Genomic DNA, 17,909 nt, shown 5'->3' with positions numbered 1-17,909 from the left:
CGAGAATTGAAAAAATCCCCGCAATTATTATTATGAATCAATTGATTTTGCCAATGAGATCTCCAGAATAATTAGTTGTAAAATTATTTAGAAAAATATTACGTGAAGCTGATTGAATAATAGAGTGAATAATCATTTATTATGACAGTACAATGGTCTTGGTAATTTAATGGAGTTTGTTAGTTACATTGAAATACTAATTACTTGACCAAGGCAATTGGTCAAGTTTGAATAACAAACCCCAAGTAGGTGAACTGAGACAAGGATCTATATTTCTCCTTGCAGCGTTTGAAAACTCCAACAAACTCGATTATCACGATGCTACCAGTGCTTTATGACCAATCGATATTTCCCTAATATTCCATGCAAACGATATATGCACGTTCATAGAATAGTACAGTTACTGAAAAGAACTTCCCCAGAGGATAGGTAATGCCAGGGTGATTGCATTATTCAATGGTAACTCTCTCACGTATTTTTTAATCGGTTGAAAAAAAAAATGATTTTACATTACAGACTTGTGACAGCTATTGGAGATGCTTATGGAGTTGCTCTTTTGTTCCACATGCTGATCACCACTATTACCCTGACCCTCCTAGCATACCAAGCCACCAAGGTAATTATTCAAAGAGACAGTTGCAAGGAAAGAGGCCATTTTTTATGACAATCGAAACTCTTCAATATTTCAGGTGAATGGGGTCAATGTTTATGCTGCTACAACTATTGGATATTTGTTGTACTCGCTGGGGCAGGTCTTTCTCTTCTGCATTTTCGGTAATCGTTTGATTGAAGAGGTAATTACGGTTAAATAATGTTTAGTTATCTCACTGGGGTGAGATCTGATGGGGGAGTAATTGTACAGTGATTTTTTATTTTTATTTTCTTTTGGAAATTTTCAGAGCTCTTCTGTGATGGAGGCAGCTTATTCTTGTCACTGGTATGATGGCTCTGAAGAAGCCAAGACCTTCGTTCAGATTGTGTGTCAGCAGTGCCAAAAAGCCATGTCTATATCCGGGGCTAAGTTCTTCACCGTTTCTTTAGATCTCTTCGCCTCGGTAAGCATGATTTTTTTTTTCATTCACCAGAAAACCCCCGGGAAATTCATTAACGTGTGCAATATCCACGTGTGTCTCAATTTCAAGAAGAAAGAGACAGAAGTTCAGCAGTTAAATAAAATTATTACGCAGATTGAATTTCTTGATATAAAACGGAGAAAGGAAATCGATCTCGAAATATCTTGAAATATCTCGAATGATCCCAATGGTCAGACCCATAAGCCGTAAGACGAAACTGACCCACCGTCAGAACGTTGTAGCACAATTAAAAAATTCGAAACATCAAAAATTTTTTTAATTGTTAAAATCCGGGAATTTTCGGAAACTGATGGAGGTTGCTAATTATTGAACGGATTTTACTCAAGGGCGGAAGAAAATTCAAAAAATTTTAAAACATTCAAAAAGATCATGACAATTGCTTCAAGATCAAATCAAATGACTTTTTTAATAAAGAAAATATAATTCCGGAATACATCAGGCCTCTAAATAAATTTATTCTTATGCAATCTAAAATGCAAAATGCAAAATATGCAAAAAAAAAATGAAATGCTCTGAAGACTTTAAAAGACGAAGGTATGAATTTCATTGGTTAAAGTCCCCTCGGTTGCAATGGGAGTAGATTTTTTGGAATTTTAGATTTTATCAAGAGTATCAGGCAAACGAGTGATGGTTCGACGATAAAAATTCATAGATATTCAATATTCAGTATTCAGTAATAGTCCTCAGGTCTGAGTGTATATACTGACATTTATAAAAGACATACAAACTGAGGGTGGCTGAGTTGTGATGCCCCACATGTATTTCAATCTTTACATGCGCCCACAAAATCAATATCACCATTAATATTCTTCTTTTCCTATCCAAAGGTTCTTGGTGCTGTGGTAACGTACTTCATGGTGCTGGTACAGCTGAAGTAAATTATCGATAGAGTAAATTGGGAGGGCTTCAAAACCCGAATCAATATAGGGGCCAGGAAATTGGGAGATGGACAAGGGGCTGAAAACAATTCAATAACTAAAACCTCAATTTTCTCATCGTGCTTTGTCCCTGTGTCGGGCACATCTTTTTAGATTTTCTATTTGAAATTCTCAACATCATTATTGCGGGATTATAGCCATATCGTATTATCGATTCGAGAAAAGAAGGAAATAACAGAGAAATATTGTAGGAATTATTCTGTCTTCTTTTCTCATTTATATTTAACTTTAATGAGCGAAGGGAGATTTAGGGGATGATCAGGTGATCAGGGGTTGAAAGGGGCATTTTTACTAGGAATCACGATTATTTTAAATTAAAGTTCTAAGGTGCACGGAGTTTAATTCTGTATACAATCAGCACATTTGAAATTTTTTGGGGAAAAATATTACGCTATTTATATATTATTATAGATAATTTAGTCAATTTTATAAGTTATTGGAACAGAGCGCAAGTTTCAGGCTGTCTCATTGTGACCGGAATGTATTTGTTATGACATACAAACAATTAGGGGTAGAAGTAATGAAAATAATTGCCTTCGAACTGGAATAATTAGACAGACCGGAAAAAAACTTGCGTTTTGGTTTTCGCTCTGTTGTGTGTTTTATTGGTTCCAGGGAATATTTGTGAGTGTAAATAAACATTATTATTGAATATTTAGAAGAGAACATCAAACATTCAAATAACGAGAGAATTACAGTTTACAATGCAAAGAAATATGAATCTTTGTCACAGAGAAGTTGTAATATACGAAAAACCACGAGTTACTCAATCTTCTGTTATAATTGTGATTTTCGAAAAAAAAAAATTCACCAAACAATTTTATTTCATGTTCTGTTCGTTTATTCTTGTAATTAGATAATAAAAAGTTTTTTTTTAATAAAAATCGTGAAACCTGTTCTGCAAAATTTTCCCCGATTTCAGCTACCAGATAAAAATTAACTCAATAATTAGTAAATCAGAGAGCGAATTAAAAGTTGCAAAACTACATTATTGAATGGACAATAAATTAAACGAATTAATTAATGGATTAATAAATTGATAAATAGATAATCCGAGTGGCGAGTGGGAAGCTAGTGGGAAGCGAGTGAAAAGTTGCAGTGGGCAATTGAATTGAGGTGGTATAAATAAATAATGAATGATTAAGTGAAAAATTGGAGAGTGAAACTGTTGGGAGTAATGTTGTACGAAAAAGCGGAGGGGAAGAAGATATGGAAAACGCAAGCGCAGGAGAATATCCCCAGCATCCCCAGTTGTCCCGCGACAGGGTTGAGTTTCGATCGACCTGGTGGGGTGCACAGTGAATTGCACAGTGGGTAAGAGAGTAACAGACAGGATTGCGAGACAGAGAAAATGCTGAGACCGCGCTGGTCTCCTCGTGCTTGACGATGCGTTACGAGTTTTACAATATTTTCCCCTTATTTAGTGTTTTAATGACAGACACACGCCAAACAATTAATCGTGTGTGATAATGCAACCCAAGACGATACCAGTGGTACAGACAAATCGTGATAAGATATCCTGATAACAGTCCAATTTCTCCGGTGAAACCACTGATTCATAAACAAATGGGCCTTGGCATTGTGAGTGTTCAGTGATTCTCTCGCGATTATTAATAATTTATTCCATTGACAATACACACGAGCAATTATTAAAAGCGATTAAACAATCTGCTGAGGATTACATTAATTAGGAATAATTTAATGCCTTCTGTTATTGTTCTGGATTTTTTTTTCCGGAGATTATTGTCCGGAGACGATTGCAAAATCAAACGGACGCGTGGGGAATACTCGATTGTCGCTGTACTTGTGTTCAATGAACTAGTGATAGATTAATCATTTTGGTCGGTGATTGGTGATATTATTTGTTTAATCGAACTGTAAAACGACAAAATAGGGACGAAAAGTGCGAGCGGCAGGCGGAGGCGAAGCCTCCCGCCCCACAAACAAGAGCGTGAGTTTAATTTCAATAATTAATATAATTTATTATTATTTTGGAATTGTTGGAGGGGTTATGGGATTATTTATAGGGTTCTTGAGGTATCGGACTGTATCGGAAATTGAAGGAATTCCACCGGATGTGTTGGTAAACGTTTAACGATCGTGTGTTCTCACCGGCGCTGTTAATTATCAGCAAATTACCACTAAAGGGTTGATGCTCACGTGAGATGTTGAGAGTGAGATATTAAAAAACATTTCTTCACACGTAGATATAATACCAGCGAATCACCTGGGCCCTTTGTTAATGACATGTGAAAATGTTTTTGTACTTTTTTCATGAGTCCTTCGGGAGTTCTCGTTTTAATTCTCTCAAAATTATGGTCTTTGGGTTAATATTTTATATGAACAAATGCTATTTGTTGCAAAAGCACTGAAAATTCGCTCCACAAATGCGTATTTTCAAGTCACAATCCTAATCCAATTGCAACGTGATTTGGTTCACTCTGTTCGTGGGAATATTCTCTATTGAGTTTCAGAGTGGCTTTCGATAATTCAATTGAAAATAAATATCTAACGGAACAACAATCCAATGAGTTAGGGAACGAATAGTATTGATGTTACATCTGCGACGAGTGATTTGAGAGAGAAATTTAATTTTATTTGTGACAATTCGTGTCCTGAAATGTTTTCAGAGCCACTGATTCCAGTGATGGCATTGCTATGCCCGGAAATAAATTATTCACGGACAAATAACAATCAATCCTGAATTGACCAGTGGCATTTCACATTTATTCGACATTTACCATATCCAAGTACCAGTCGTGTTTATTTTACTTCAGTGTTATTTTCACGGGTATTTTTTATCGAATATCACTTTGGTGTATACCGAAGAGTAATCATGCATTCGATTTGATGACAAAAATCATCATCTTTTTCGATTTACAATTCCGACATTAATAAACATAAACAATAATATTGTGTAATCGATTTATTCATTTATCTAAAAAATTGTTGGTTTTATGAGAAAATATGAAAAGGCTTTTTTTTCTGGAAATTTATTGAGCCAGCAAAAGGTCCCGGGATGTTCCCACGTGGAATCGATAGTTTTCGATATACATCGTGATTGCAGGTGATTTTTATTTGATTTGTCTGAATTTTCGATTGATTCGATTGAATTGAATGATTTGATTGGGAAAATCCGGGGAATTGAACTTTTGGACATTTTTTCATGGGGATTTTGCATGGGTAATTGACGGTCAGACAATAAATTGGAATCGATAAATTTGAATGATTTTTATTCGATTTGTCTGACTTTTCGATTGATTCGATTGAATTGAATGATTTGATTGGGAAAATCCGCGGAATTGAAATTTTGGACATTTTTTCATGGGGATTTTGCATGGGTAATTGATGGTCAGACAATAAATTGGAATCGATAAATTTGAATGATTTTTATTCGATTTGTCTGACTTTTCGATTGATTCGATTGAATTGTATGATTTGATTGGGAAAATCCGGGGAATTGAAATTTTGGACATTTTTTCATGGGGATTTTGCATGGGTAATTGACGGTCAGACAATAAATTGGAATCGATAAATTTGAATGATTTTTATTCGATTTGTCTGACTTTTCGATTGATTCGATTGAATTGGGAAAATCCGCGGATTTGAAATTTTGGACATTTTTTCATGGGAATTTTACATGGGAGGTCAATAAGTGGTAATTGACGACCAGACAATAAATTTGAAAGAGAAGAATTTCATGTGAAGTGGATAAGTAGTGGCATTTTGTACCTAGTTCTTCTCTTGCTCATGATACTTGAGCGAGAAACAATGAGCCTGATGGAGGGCTCAACGAGAAAAAAAGTGCAGCTTTCAAAGTACCTCCCACATATCTTTCTGTGAACAACAGAGACATTTCTCTCCAATTTTCTAGTCATCATGTCCCATTCACCCTGTGTCCTCGATCTTTTTTCTCTGAATTTGAGGTGTTCTCGGTGTTTTCTGCTGAGGATGATAGCCCGAACTTTTATCCTGAAACTTTCTCAATTATGGAATCAATTTTCCGTCACCTGGGACGTGTGTTTCAAACTCCGGCACGTATTTTCCCGAGGGATTAAAAGTTTTTTAAATACAAATAAAAAATTTAGTGTATTTAGATTGCAAAATTGGTATTTCCATGGAGAATTGAAAAATTATTCGACGGAATGGTGGGACTACAATTATTTAACAATATAAATACTGGAATTTCCGTGTGTGCAGATCTCGATTTAGATTACTTGGAGCGTCGAATCGGTGATACAATAGCGAGTGATAATGCGGATAGTGGATCGAAAGAGGATGAGACACCAGGAGACAGTCTGGATCGTGTCAAAGTGGTATTCCTCGGTGCACCAGGAGTTGGAAAGTCCAGTATCATACGTGTGAGTACATTTCACCCATGTATCAACAGTTTGTATAAAATAAAAATCCTTAACAATTCCCTGAAAACATGTAATCCAATTTATCAATGTCAAAATGGGACTCTGGGAGAAGTTGATAAAACGGAAGTTTCCAGTATGAAAAGGGAATGGAGAGGCTCCAGTGCTCATAGGAGTCGAGATGTGCCTCTTTCTCTCGAGGAAACTCATTTCCGCTTACGCCAGAGACTTCCGTTCATTTCCGAACATCATTACCCACCTATCGGATCCTCCCAGTGTCTCCGACAATTTCCGATTTCTTTTCTCATTTTCCCTGCTGTCTGTTATCGGTTAAAATTGAATGGATGACTGGGATCGATGCATTCGCCTCTTTTTCACAAATCTCCAATCACCAATGGATTTTCGTCAGATGAGAACTAATAGTGCCGATTTCTTCTTTTTTTTTTCTCTCTTTCACCAGCAATTTGTTTGTACCGAGTTTTTCGATAGTTATCGACCCACTGAGAGACGAGAGACGTTTTATCCCAGTGTTGTGTTGTCGGATCGGCTTTATGAATTGAAAATCACCGATCTACCTACAATACCGTATTTTCCAGCCAGCACGCATCTAGAGTGGACTGATTTTCGATATTACGGACTCAGAAGTGCATCGGCTTATGTTCTCGTATTTGATCTCAGTAATCAGGACACTTTCCAGGTAAATTATCCCTCAATACCTCCAAATTCAGGCGCCCCAACACCAGAGAGACAGATACTCAATAAAAAATACGTTAATTATTTATCATATTTCCATGGAATTATCCATAATTACATATTTGATAATTAATAGATTTGCACGTGAATAGTTCTCCACTTTGGTAAATAACAAATAAATTTGTGATAAAACGATAAACGATGGATAATCTCTAAATACATGCTGCAATACTTTTTTCTCTTGACATTCTTAGCATAAATCTCCAGATACTTCAATCTTCTCGAAAAGGGGAGGAATAAAGTGGAATCGTTGAGTTGTATGATTTCGTTAAGTGGGTCGGGTCCACTTTTGGTCAGACAAGTGGAAGAATTGTTCAAATAAACATATTTTTCTTGTAAAGAGTGTAAGATAACTCGAGTAAACAAATGGACGTGTTTGCGTAGTACATAAGAACCCTGAGGGAGCAAATATACGAGGCGAGAGACATGCGAGGAGTTCCACTGCTCGTCGTGGGAAATAAGCAGGATAAACTGTCAGCTGTTGTGGCATCCAGTACGAGGTATCGAGATATTGTTAATCTAGTGAAGAAGCATTGGAGATGTGGATATGTTGAGTGCAGCGCTCGATTCAACTGTCGAGTTGTTCAGGTTTAATATTTATTATTAATAAAAAATAACCGAATATCCAAGAATTGCCAGACTAGCACTAAAGACTATTGAGGAATTTTTCCCTCTCCAGATATGTTGGTGATAATTATGATCTGCGCTTTAAATTCTTCAGGGTCTTTACGTTGCTGCACTGAAAAAAGCAATTATTTAGCAATAATTATTATAATATCAATTAACTCTGTATACAAGACTTGAGGGATTATTTCAGATCTCTTTAGAATCCCATAGAACATCGGGCATTGCACTTTAAATAATTGATTCTCCGACTGTAAACTGAGAATAAAAAATGCCATTTGTTTGGTTTAAAGGAATTGGATAGCAATTGTAGAAATGCAATTGAGTGGTATTTAAAGGATTTATTGGCCGTTAGTTTCTGCTTATGTAGTATATTTGTTTATCGACAGGTATTTCGTGAATTGATGAAGAGCATTCAAGCATCAGAAGGCAAACAAAATTCGCCAGTGCCAACGCCATTGTTACCCCATCGATCCAATCCACGTGATAGCAACGACAAGTGTATACTTCTCTGACAAAAAAGTAAGAATACCAAAGACGAAGAGACACTAGTGAATTCGCACAGCAAAATCCACTCGTCTTCTTCCTAAATCCTTTTTTTTAGAATTTTTTCGTCGAATCCTCTCTAATTGTTACGATAGTACCAATGGGGACTGTCCCAGCTCAAGACATATATTTTACTATGTGACTGTTGTGATGAATTCGTTTCTAGATAAATAAAATATAATTAAAATTGATATTCGATGAATAAATAAGAGATGTGTATAGCCTCGAGATTTAGATGAATTTTGCACACCTCGCGTGCAGATTTACAAAACAAATGATAAAAGGAATTCCGTAGACTCGACAAAAGGGCAATAAGATGAATCCGTCATTTTAAGTTCAATAAATAAACTAATTCATAAATGAAAACTGCCTTGGAAGAAATTTTTACAACTGATTATTGTACCATGAGTTTCAATGGTTGAAGCGTTGGGCGTTAATTGTATGATTAACTGTATCTAGTGGTTGAAAACAATGAAATTATATTTCATTCGTCATAAATACTGTAAATAAACGAAAGATCATGTTATGTTGTTGACTCAATAAAAAAAGGAGGAAGTGTTTAGTAATTGAACAAATGGAGTTCATCAATTCATTCCCCCGTAACAATCGAACATCTGTCAAAAATTTATAAATCAATGGATTGAATAGATAGTCATTAGAATTATTTTCGATTCTCTAAATTCTCAGTGAACTGTCAAAACTACCGAAATGTCGAAATTTTATCGAATACTTCGACATGAAATTCTCCGGAATAATTACATTCTCGGCAATCATCGAGGTTTCAAAATTTCTCCATTCGCTGCAGGAATGAAAAAAGTATTGGTTAGAAATATTTTCAATTGACAGTTTTACGAACTAAAAATGACCAAGGAATAATGGCAATAATTGTATGTAAAGAGTTATTAATTAAGAGTGAAGAATGGAAATAATTAAATTCAGGTGAGTAAGACCCTCGGGGCTCCGAGCTCGAGCACAAACTTGAAAGAAGTTCTCAACGAAAAGATTCCTCTGTACTACGACCTCATCAGAGAATTTCGCGACGAGCACAGCTCCAGTGTAATTGGACAGATAACAGTCGATGATTTGTACTCAGGACTATCAGGAGTAGATACGACAGTGAGAGAAACGAGTGAAATTAATGCTCATTCAGGAATAATGTACCGAGGGTTGACAATGCCTGAGATCGTCAAGCTACTTCCTCTCCGTGGTAATTATCCCAGTCCAGAATCTGTCTTCTGGCTTTTATTGACAGGAGATATACCAACGGAGGTTCAAACAGCTGCTCTCGTATCTGACTGGGAAAATCGAAGGGAAAGGCAGAGGTTTTCCCTCAATGAAGCCAGAAATTTTTTACTGCCACTGCCCAAGCACCTGGGACCGACAACAAAACTTTCTCTTCTCCTCGCAGCATTTGATTTCGATGATAAAAAATCCAGGAGTGGAATCAGAGGAGCTGCCATGAGTTGTACACATTGGGAGGTGATTTCACATGAATTTTAGTTATTCAGAAATAAATCCATGCATTCAAAAGAAAATGCAGATTCCCTTTCCCAAATTAAAGTGGCTAAAGCCAAAATAATGAATTACTCAATCATTTCATTTAATATTTTATCCGATTAATGTGCAATGTGCAGTCGATGTACGAAGACAGTATGGATGTGCTGGCTATCTTCCCGGCAATTGTGGGACTCGTTAAGAATCCTGACAGCTTCAGGAACACGAGGGATTCCGGGGATTCCGTTGATTGTCTGATGGAATCGCTTAAGAAGAACTCCCAGGAGAAATTGACGGTTCAATCGTCGACTGAGGACCTGCTCCGGCTCATAATTTTACTCAATGCGTACTTGCAATTGTTATAAATCCATAGCCGATTGTTTATTTGATTTAATGACTGTTCTCTGGGGATTGATAGGGATGAAGCTGGTGGTGTGCCAAGCAGTCACATCAGCCAAATTATGGGATCGTGTCAGTATAGCCCGAGAAAAGCTCTTGCTGCAGGATTTTTAGCTCTTGGTAATGAGCCAGTAACTGGAACACTTCCTCAGGTACGTGTATTTCTATAATTGCCGTTTCTTTTTCATTTAGTCGTCAAATTTTCCCCATTAGTGTATGAATTTTCAAGAGAAAGTTCAACGACTGCTGGGTGCACACCGAAAGGAGGACATTCTCCGTGGAATTGTCAGTGCTTTTATGAAAAATCCATCGAGCTTTCCAGGCTATCGAACTTCCAATTTCTGCGATCCCAGATTTCTTCTCCTGCAGGAATTCGCGAATAAAATAAACAACGCATCGCTACATCCAGATGTTCAAGTAAATATATTGTCCTCTTGTTTTTATTGTTTACAGGAAGAGAAAAATTCGCGTTTCAGATTTCAATTGATATTTCGAACGTTCTGCAAACCATTTCTGCTCCTGATGCTCCGCGATTGGTTCCAGAGATGAATTCTTTAGCGGCTCCTTTACTCAAGGTTTTACCAACGGGACAGAATTATTAAAATTTTTATTGGCACCGGTTTTTCCATTGATTAATCAATTTCCTTTTAGTCGAATGGACTTTATGATATGGAATTCAATCAGACCGTAATCTGCATGGCTCGATCCATGGGTTTGCTAGCCTCGATTATCTGGAGCAGAATCATCAATCTTCCAGTGGAGAATCCAAATTCACGAAGCACTCACGCTTATATCGAATCCCTCAGGAATCGTTGAAAAGTAAAAAATATAACTAAAAATATAATTGTGCAAAAAACTTAAAAATATTCAATTCAAATTTTCAACTCTGCCGATAATTACCGGAAAATTGTATTACCGATTAGCGATTACTCCACATCGGTAAGAGTGAAAACTGCATCTTGAATTTGCCCTTTAATGGTGACGTGTGGAACTCGTAGCAGCTGACCACATGCCGCCAGTCTGACCACTACCTTCACTGGTGTCTGATGATTGTCTGACTACAGGATGTCATCATCCTCGTGATAGACACCGGTTGTCGTACCAAAACGTGTGCCAACATCAGTGAAAGACACCGAAGACTCCAGGGTCCACTGCTCCCAAGGAAAGTAGTATGTGGCATAAATTCTGTGCAATCCACGTGGAAAAATGTCAACGTTGCTGCACGCTGTCCTGCCTATCGTCCACTTCGTTTACAGCGTTTACCTCGTTATCTCGACCCAGTGGGCGTTAATTCAGAGTCGGTTTTGGAAAAAATTCAGTTGCACTGCCTCAGGAAGTCCTGAGTGGGACGTGAGTGGAATTAAAAAATTACCTGGACACTTGGCTGTTGTTGTTGGGTTCGAGGATGTATCCTTCGTTGATCTCGCCAAGATTATTTGCTGGACGGCTAGTTTACGAATACCACATGTCAGTTTTTATGATTTGGATGGTAAGAAGTCCCTCAGGATATTTATTTTGTTGTCATTGTTCTCCCCAGCATATATTAATTTTACTAGATCCATTTTCATTTAATAGTGTTATTAGAAACTGTCTGTTATTAAGATCTTTTGTTTCGGGGCTTTCTTGCAGGAGTCATCAAAAAGAATTCAAGCAAATTGAGGAGAGAATTCGAAATCCTGAGGCCTAATCTTGACTTGAGAGTCACTTGGGAGCCGGACAAAACCTCAACAAAAGATCACACAGCGAATGAAATCAATGGTAATAGTGTAATTATTCTCACAACATTCAGAGCTGATTGCTAAGAATATGTTATCGTTGGGCTTTTGTTACCCTTTCGAATTGTTTGATAATTCCGATAATTAAATAACTAATTCTCTAGAAAATTCTCTGATCTTTTTGAACTCAAAGAAATCAATGAAAATTTATTCTCAACGTTGACTCATTTACTTTTCATAATTTTTTTTCCAGCTTTGAAAATAGCGAATTGACCTAATGAATTAATTTTTTGTCAGGCTTCACATCCACGAAGGTCCACTTTTTATCATACGACAATGGTAAACACGGTATAATTGAGTTTACTAAGGAATTGTCACACGCGGTGAGCCAAGGATTTCTGAAAACTAGTGAAATTGACATAAAACTGATAGACGAGAAATTGCAGTACAATTTCCCTGATCCTGATCTTGCGATCGTCTGTGGCAAGACATTTTCCACATTTGGAGTACTTCCATGGCACATACGCGTAACTGAATTTGTGTAAGCTTTCTAATGACTAATTTCTATAAAGAAAAAACAATAATTATCATCGTTGAATGTTAATGATAATTATTGTTGCTTTGTTCTAGTCATTTATCAACTCATCACGACGTCACCCAACAAGACTTTATGAATATACTAGTGAGGTACGATCGCTGTGAGCAGCGATATGGTAAATAATTGAATCGGTCTTTCGTTGGAATTCTTATTCCAATTGCTGCCTGTACACACGATTTACTACCTCAAGGAGGCCATCACCGATGAATTATCGAATGATAGATACTAACGAATGGGCATGTAATTGAAATTGTTGCTGAATACCAAATGGTTGACGGCTGATGTCAATGTAAATAATAAGTAGTTAATCATTTATTTATGGTGTATATGGTGGGTTGCTGAACAAAGAGGAAATGAGGAAAGCTGTGTGTTCCTAAGGGAGAAACGTATGTTAAATGGAAATTCTCTCAAAATTTCGACTACCATAATCTATTAACATATCTCGAAATTCAGATGCATTAAACGATAGTTCAAATCTCTGATAATTAATTTAATTAGCTTTGATACCACAAAAAATATTATTCTTCATACTTTGTACTGCATTTTTCATTTGAGCTGAGTAACGTTTATTGTCGGGGTACGTAGACTATAAAGTACATTCCATTATCTTTCGGTTTATACAGTAAATAAAAATCCAGGATATTTTTTGAGTTGAATTTTCGATGGAAACACAGATGGATCAGTAAATAAAGACCCCCGGATATTTTGTAAAATGAATTTTCGACGGGCATGTAAACACTGATGGATATCACAAAATGAATGAAATAAATCCAGACAATGTTCCGAATATTTTCTTTGTAAAGTCAAAATGGAGACTGAATATATTTCAATAAGACTATATTATATACATTAGTTGCTCATTAACGTAAAACGACTCATTGGTTCATTCAGACTCTCTCACACGACTGGATTTCATCATAAGTAAAAAAAAAAAGAGAGAAAAAATAAAACACGAGAGAAAAAGCAGGATCACATTCAGAGTCAAAATCATCCACTCACTCCATCCTCGGTCTTATCATAATTACCACTAGAATTCGTAAATAACCGTTATTATACCATAGATGCTGTTGAATCCGTAAACCGGAAGCCTGAAACAGAATGAAACACCCTCAAGATCATGGCCCCATCCAATTTACTGTACTTCTGACAAATCGATCGTTAAATCGAGTGCTTCGAGTACTAGAGTCACCATGCACAATTAATCAAACAATTAATCGTCGACTCCTCCATCTAAGAAACAAAGCAATAGAACTACCCATACAGAATTTTGTTATGAGTAGATTCCATATATTTTAGAATATATTTCTCAAAATATATTTTTCCCTGTATTTCACCGATTTGTCAGTAACGGACCCGTTTGGTATTTTAAAAAATACATTTAAAGAAATATATTTTTCCATGTGGATAGGAGATTGGAATGAATCATACAACCTTGTATTCTGCTCTTTCTCCAGCATATCAATCCCTGTATCGTCGCGATGACTTCTTACCATCACGATGACCCCTAGACTTTGATCTTGATCTCCTTCTCTCCTTCGATTTTGATCTGCTCCGACGTTTTGATGAGCGACCATAATGCTTCCTGTTCCTCGAACGTGACCTAGAGTGTCGTCTCTCCCTGCTGCGTCTTCTGGAGTATGAACGAGAGCGTCTGCGTGATCTAGATCGTGATCTGTCCTCTCTACTCCGTCGTTTTCTATCGCGAGAGAGTTTCAGACTGGATTTACGACTGGAGGATCTGGATCTGTAGTCCTTGCGCCTGTTATCACGAGAACGACTGCGTGATCGAGATTTTCGACCCCGAGATGGACTACGACTACGAGATTTTGATTTCCTTTTGCGACGTTTTTTCACGTCTCTGCTGGATTCTGAGGAGGGAGAGGAGCTGGAGGAAGAACTGGGAGAGGAGCTGCTGCTGCAGGATTCTGGGGACCTCGAGGGTGAACTGGGGCTTCTTGATTTGTGATTGTCTCGGGGATCTGATGACTGCTGGTGCTTTGGGGTTTGTCCACCGCTCGATGAACTGGGAGATGATTCCCTGGAGATTGGCAGCTCTTGCCCCTCAGCTATGAATTAAATAACGAGAATCAATCCACTTACAAAATGAGAGTATGTAAATTAATTGAAGAAAAATCCTCGCTTCTTCGTCATATATTTTTTACCATTATCCAAAGGCGTATCGTTCGTGTTATTATCATATTTGTGTGACTCCTCGTCTTCCTGTTGCTCATTCTCCTCTTCCTCGAGGATGCGAGCCTCGATTTCCTCTTCGGTCTTCTTAAAAGCTGCCTGTCTTCTTTTCAATGTTTCCTGATTAATAAATAGAAAGATTTGATCATCAGCCTTTCAATTTCACTTTCACTATGACTTCAACGTTTATTTCTCAGATTCTCACCTTGAGCTCGTTGTCACTATCATTTTCCTCCGGTGGAAGGGTATCCTGTTCTTCCTCTGACTCGCTGTTGCTGTCACCGTAGATGCCCAGACCTGGATTAACGATAATTAAATTAATTCACACCCCTAATCAACCTCCCCTGACCCAACTCCATTGTTTAATCTCGATAATCACATAACTCTCGTTGCAATAACGTAGGAATGGGAGAAAAGTGACAAGTGGTAACCCACACTGTCCACTTCCCTCCACCGTACCTACGGCACTCAATCTACAAACCTTCTACAATTTTTTGTGATACTCACATTAAAAGTACGAATTCATTTACTCACCGAGTTTTCGAGTGATCTGAGCAAGAGGGGCCGTGTTGGTGAAGGATGCGATGGGGGTGCCTCCTGCAGGGGCTTTGTAATACACACGAATTTAGTGGTGAATTATTCACTGACTCCTTTGTTCTTTCTCTTATCAAACATGTTTATTCGCTTTTTCAAAGGATCGCTCCACTCGAGATAATCTTCTTCGTAAAATACCCCGAAATACCGCTTCACCCTGATTCCTTCATCAACTTTACTTACAATACATTATTAATTAACAATAAGCAGAGTTTTGCCATTGAAACAGTGGCATTCATTCGCAGATGAGCAATTCAACAAATAAAATTGCGAGAATACTGAAATTAGGGGAAGAATGAGGTATGTGCAGAATTGAAAATTAACTAGGTAATGGATAACTAGAAATTGTGAAAATAATGGGAGATGGACTGTCGCCTTGGCCGCTCGTTTTATCACAAATCCTGAAAATAATTACTCAATAAAAAGAGTGGATAACTGGGGGATGGGAAAAAAACCGCTCGTTTAATGCACACAGTGTGGGATTATGTACAATGGCGCCGGTGGTCCAACACATCGACGCTGAGAAAAAAATCTCCGTACTCAAGCTAATTATTAGGTAAAATATGTGGAAAAATATGGTCTCTTGGTTTACACAGGTATTAGTTAAATTGGGGTGTTGATTATCAGTGGTACCTTTGGCACGAGAACGACTCCATACTTCTCTGCACACGTTCGATATTTCCTCGTTTGTTACCTCCAATAATATTTCTGTTAACGAACGCCTCACCTTCAGCATCTGCACGAAATCCAATAGAAAATTCTCAATTTTTCCACGCATTTCAAATTAATATTGATCTATACTTACAACATCCTGAAGGATTTCCTCACGAGATCTCCTCCCAGGATTTGGAATTGCTGAGGGCACAGGGCTGCTTTCTTTATTAACCATAACCCTAGGCTCCGGAGACTGAGCATCTCTAAATCTCGACTTCCTCGGCCTTAAGACAATATCAGGACTGGCATCCAGATTGGCATGATCCTCCTCTTGGCCAGGAATCTCAGCCTCCGGCTCGATCTCCTTATCCGAGTCAGACTCAAATTTGCTCTTGGTAGGATTTAGAACAGCTCTAGCCTCATCCTCAGCAATTTTTCTCGCCTCCAGCTCCTGCTTCCTCAGCATCTCCTGCCTCTCTCTCTCCACAGCTTTGTGCTTCTCCCTCTCCATCTTCTCCAGTCCCTCACGAATCCACGCAGGTAGCTGTCGACGTTTAGCCGCATCGAGAACAGCTGACGTATCTTCCTCAGGAGTTTTCTCCTTTTCATCTCGATTTCTCATGAGTTCTCCCCGTAGGTGAGGCACCCTTGGGCCCTGTCTCATCCCCTTGACGAAAGGAGGGGGATTCTGTGTGTCTGCACTCCAGTACCCCTGGACGCTTGAGTTGAAAGCAGGTGGAGCTGACGAGACTGAATTGTAAGGAAATGGAGAATTGTGGCTGTGGCCACGACTTGTGATTGATGGTGCAGGAGGAACTGAGGGAATGGGAATATTCGGAAGACCCATTGGTTTGCCATCAGGGCCCATCGTCACACCAGGAGGAGGAACTCCACTCCACTCCCAGCAAGCACCACCTGGGGCTGCTGCATTCCATTGGCCCCACTGACTCCATGAATTCCAATTGTCAGGACCACTGATGGTCGGAGCTGGAGGAGCTGGAGGTACATCATCCTCTTTGGTGTCCATGTCCATGGGCGCCTCACCTCCACCGTCGTTCGATGATTCGTTGCTCAGGGAGGGAGGGGGTGGCGCTGGAGGAACTATTGTCTCCTTCATTTTTATCCATTGCTGAGCTAGTGCTGCCCAATCCACTGCAATCATTCCGAAAAGTATTTTTATAAAAATTGAAAATTGTTCGAAAAATTTCTAGAGGCCTCCACAGCCCAACAGAAACGAAAGAAACAAACAATTCAGTGACAAATGAATGGTTTTCTGCAAACTCTTTACAATATTCTATTTAAATATTTTTATAGACTCCCCTAGTTTAGGAGGTTGGGAGTAACGTGTAATTATTACCTTGATCATTACTCATATTCTGGTACATCGAGGGATTAAGTGCCCACTGGGTAGGATAGTCCTTGCCCTCGAACATCTCCCTGTTCATCTTCATCTGGTAAGAATAATCTTCCTTCAAATGCACGTCCATGTCATTGTTTTTTGACGTTACTAATTAATTCTAAAGGTATATCCAGGCAAGCTGCATGCACCACAGCTCCCTTTTCTTTCTCAACGAAACAGACAATCTACACTGAGAGCTCAACTTACTCATAAAAATTGAGAGAATTCAAAATTAACCATGTGGGACACCTCCCTGCCCTCATAACTCAATATTATTCACCGTCAAATAATCAATCGCTGTAAAACACTCCTAGACAAAAGATGAATTCCACCGATTCTACCGATTCTACCCCAAGGCAGAATATTTTATGGCCGATGTCAAAGCCTTGGAGATTTCGCCTAGCGGTGGCGCGTGAATAACAAAAACTACAAATTTATTCTCAAGCCCAGTCTAAGGTATGATACAAGCAGGTATTGTCAAGCCAAAAACAGGGGACAAGTTCTCTCAGGCGGCACGAGACAGCGCGGCGGTCACTATCACCTTCCCCTCATC

The 17,909-nt window shown here is 38.3% G+C and overlaps 5 protein-coding genes across 9 annotated transcripts in view; 4 read left to right on the top strand and 1 right to left on the bottom strand.

Annotated features, from left to right (window-relative positions):
- Positions 1 to 2,701, top strand: part of Orco (odorant receptor co-receptor) — a 5,961-nt gene extending 3,260 nt beyond the window's left edge. Inside the window, exons 5-8 of the mRNA XM_011298606.1 lie at positions 517 to 616; positions 690 to 794; positions 900 to 1,055; positions 1,922 to 2,701. Of these exons, the coding sequence (XP_011296908.1) occupies positions 517 to 616; positions 690 to 794; positions 900 to 1,055; positions 1,922 to 1,972 (412 nt within the window). The 3' untranslated portion in view covers positions 1,973 to 2,701. The remainder of the gene's footprint in view (positions 1 to 516; positions 617 to 689; positions 795 to 899; positions 1,056 to 1,921) is intronic.
- A 3,476-nt stretch (positions 2,702 to 6,177) lies between these two features.
- LOC105262938 (ras-like protein family member 10B) lies at positions 6,178 to 8,859 on the top strand. The gene is made up of 4 exons (XM_011298844.1): positions 6,178 to 6,393; positions 6,851 to 7,087; positions 7,528 to 7,731; positions 8,157 to 8,859. The coding sequence occupies exons 1-4, from the start codon at positions 6,178 to 6,180 to the stop codon at positions 8,280 to 8,282; spliced, it is 783 nt and encodes a 260-aa protein (XP_011297146.1). The 3' UTR covers positions 8,283 to 8,859.
- An 80-nt stretch (positions 8,860 to 8,939) lies between these two features.
- LOC105262806 (probable citrate synthase 2, mitochondrial) lies at positions 8,940 to 11,293 on the top strand. Of its 4 annotated transcripts, none has more exons than XM_011298599.1 (8): positions 8,940 to 9,135; positions 9,253 to 9,792; positions 9,948 to 10,165; positions 10,226 to 10,358; positions 10,420 to 10,623; positions 10,683 to 10,781; positions 10,858 to 11,025; positions 11,205 to 11,293. In XM_011298599.1, exons 1-7 carry the CDS (start codon positions 9,022 to 9,024, stop codon positions 11,020 to 11,022), a joined length of 1,473 nt encoding a protein of 490 aa, XP_011296901.1. In that variant the 5' UTR covers positions 8,940 to 9,021; the 3' UTR covers positions 11,023 to 11,025; positions 11,205 to 11,293. The 4 variants fall into 4 exon arrangements, with proteins under 4 accessions (XP_011296901.1, XP_011296902.1, XP_011296903.1 ...); XM_011298600.1 differs by having other exon boundaries at positions 8,940 to 9,129; positions 11,130 to 11,218; XM_011298601.1 differs by having other exon boundaries at positions 9,948 to 10,153; positions 11,130 to 11,218.
- On the top strand, positions 11,216 to 13,306 carry Tango14 (transport and golgi organization 14). The gene is made up of 4 exons (XM_011298602.1): positions 11,216 to 11,695; positions 11,836 to 11,964; positions 12,219 to 12,462; positions 12,552 to 13,306. The coding sequence occupies exons 1-4, from the start codon at positions 11,413 to 11,415 to the stop codon at positions 12,640 to 12,642; spliced, it is 747 nt and encodes a 248-aa protein (XP_011296904.1). The 5' UTR covers positions 11,216 to 11,412; the 3' UTR covers positions 12,643 to 13,306.
- Positions 13,307 to 13,403: 97 nt separating this feature from the next.
- Positions 13,404 to 17,902, bottom strand: LOC105262808 (arginine/serine-rich protein PNISR). 2 transcript variants are annotated; one of them, XM_011298604.1, is made up of 9 exons: positions 17,564 to 17,902; positions 17,315 to 17,408; positions 16,109 to 17,109; positions 15,937 to 16,039; positions 15,244 to 15,315; positions 14,915 to 15,006; positions 14,682 to 14,829; positions 13,951 to 14,585; positions 13,404 to 13,607 (listed from the first exon to the last, which is right to left on the bottom strand). In XM_011298604.1, the coding sequence occupies exons 2-8, from the start codon at positions 17,406 to 17,408 to the stop codon at positions 13,978 to 13,980; spliced, it is 2,118 nt and encodes a 705-aa protein (XP_011296906.1). In that variant the 5' UTR covers positions 17,564 to 17,902; the 3' UTR covers positions 13,404 to 13,607; positions 13,951 to 13,977. The 2 variants fall into 2 exon arrangements, with proteins under 2 accessions (XP_011296906.1, XP_011296905.1); XM_011298603.1 differs by having other exon boundaries at positions 17,315 to 17,902.
- Between the last annotated feature and the right edge of the window lie 7 nt (positions 17,903 to 17,909).

The sequence above is a fragment of the Fopius arisanus genome, unplaced genomic scaffold (assembly GCF_000806365.1).
Source record: "Fopius arisanus strain USDA-PBARC FA_bdor unplaced genomic scaffold, ASM80636v1 scaffold00011, whole genome shotgun sequence".
NCBI lineage: Eukaryota > Metazoa > Arthropoda > Insecta > Hymenoptera > Braconidae > Fopius > Fopius arisanus.
Note: the sequence above shows the minus strand (reverse complement) of the source record. Positions and strands in the feature narration are given on the sequence as shown.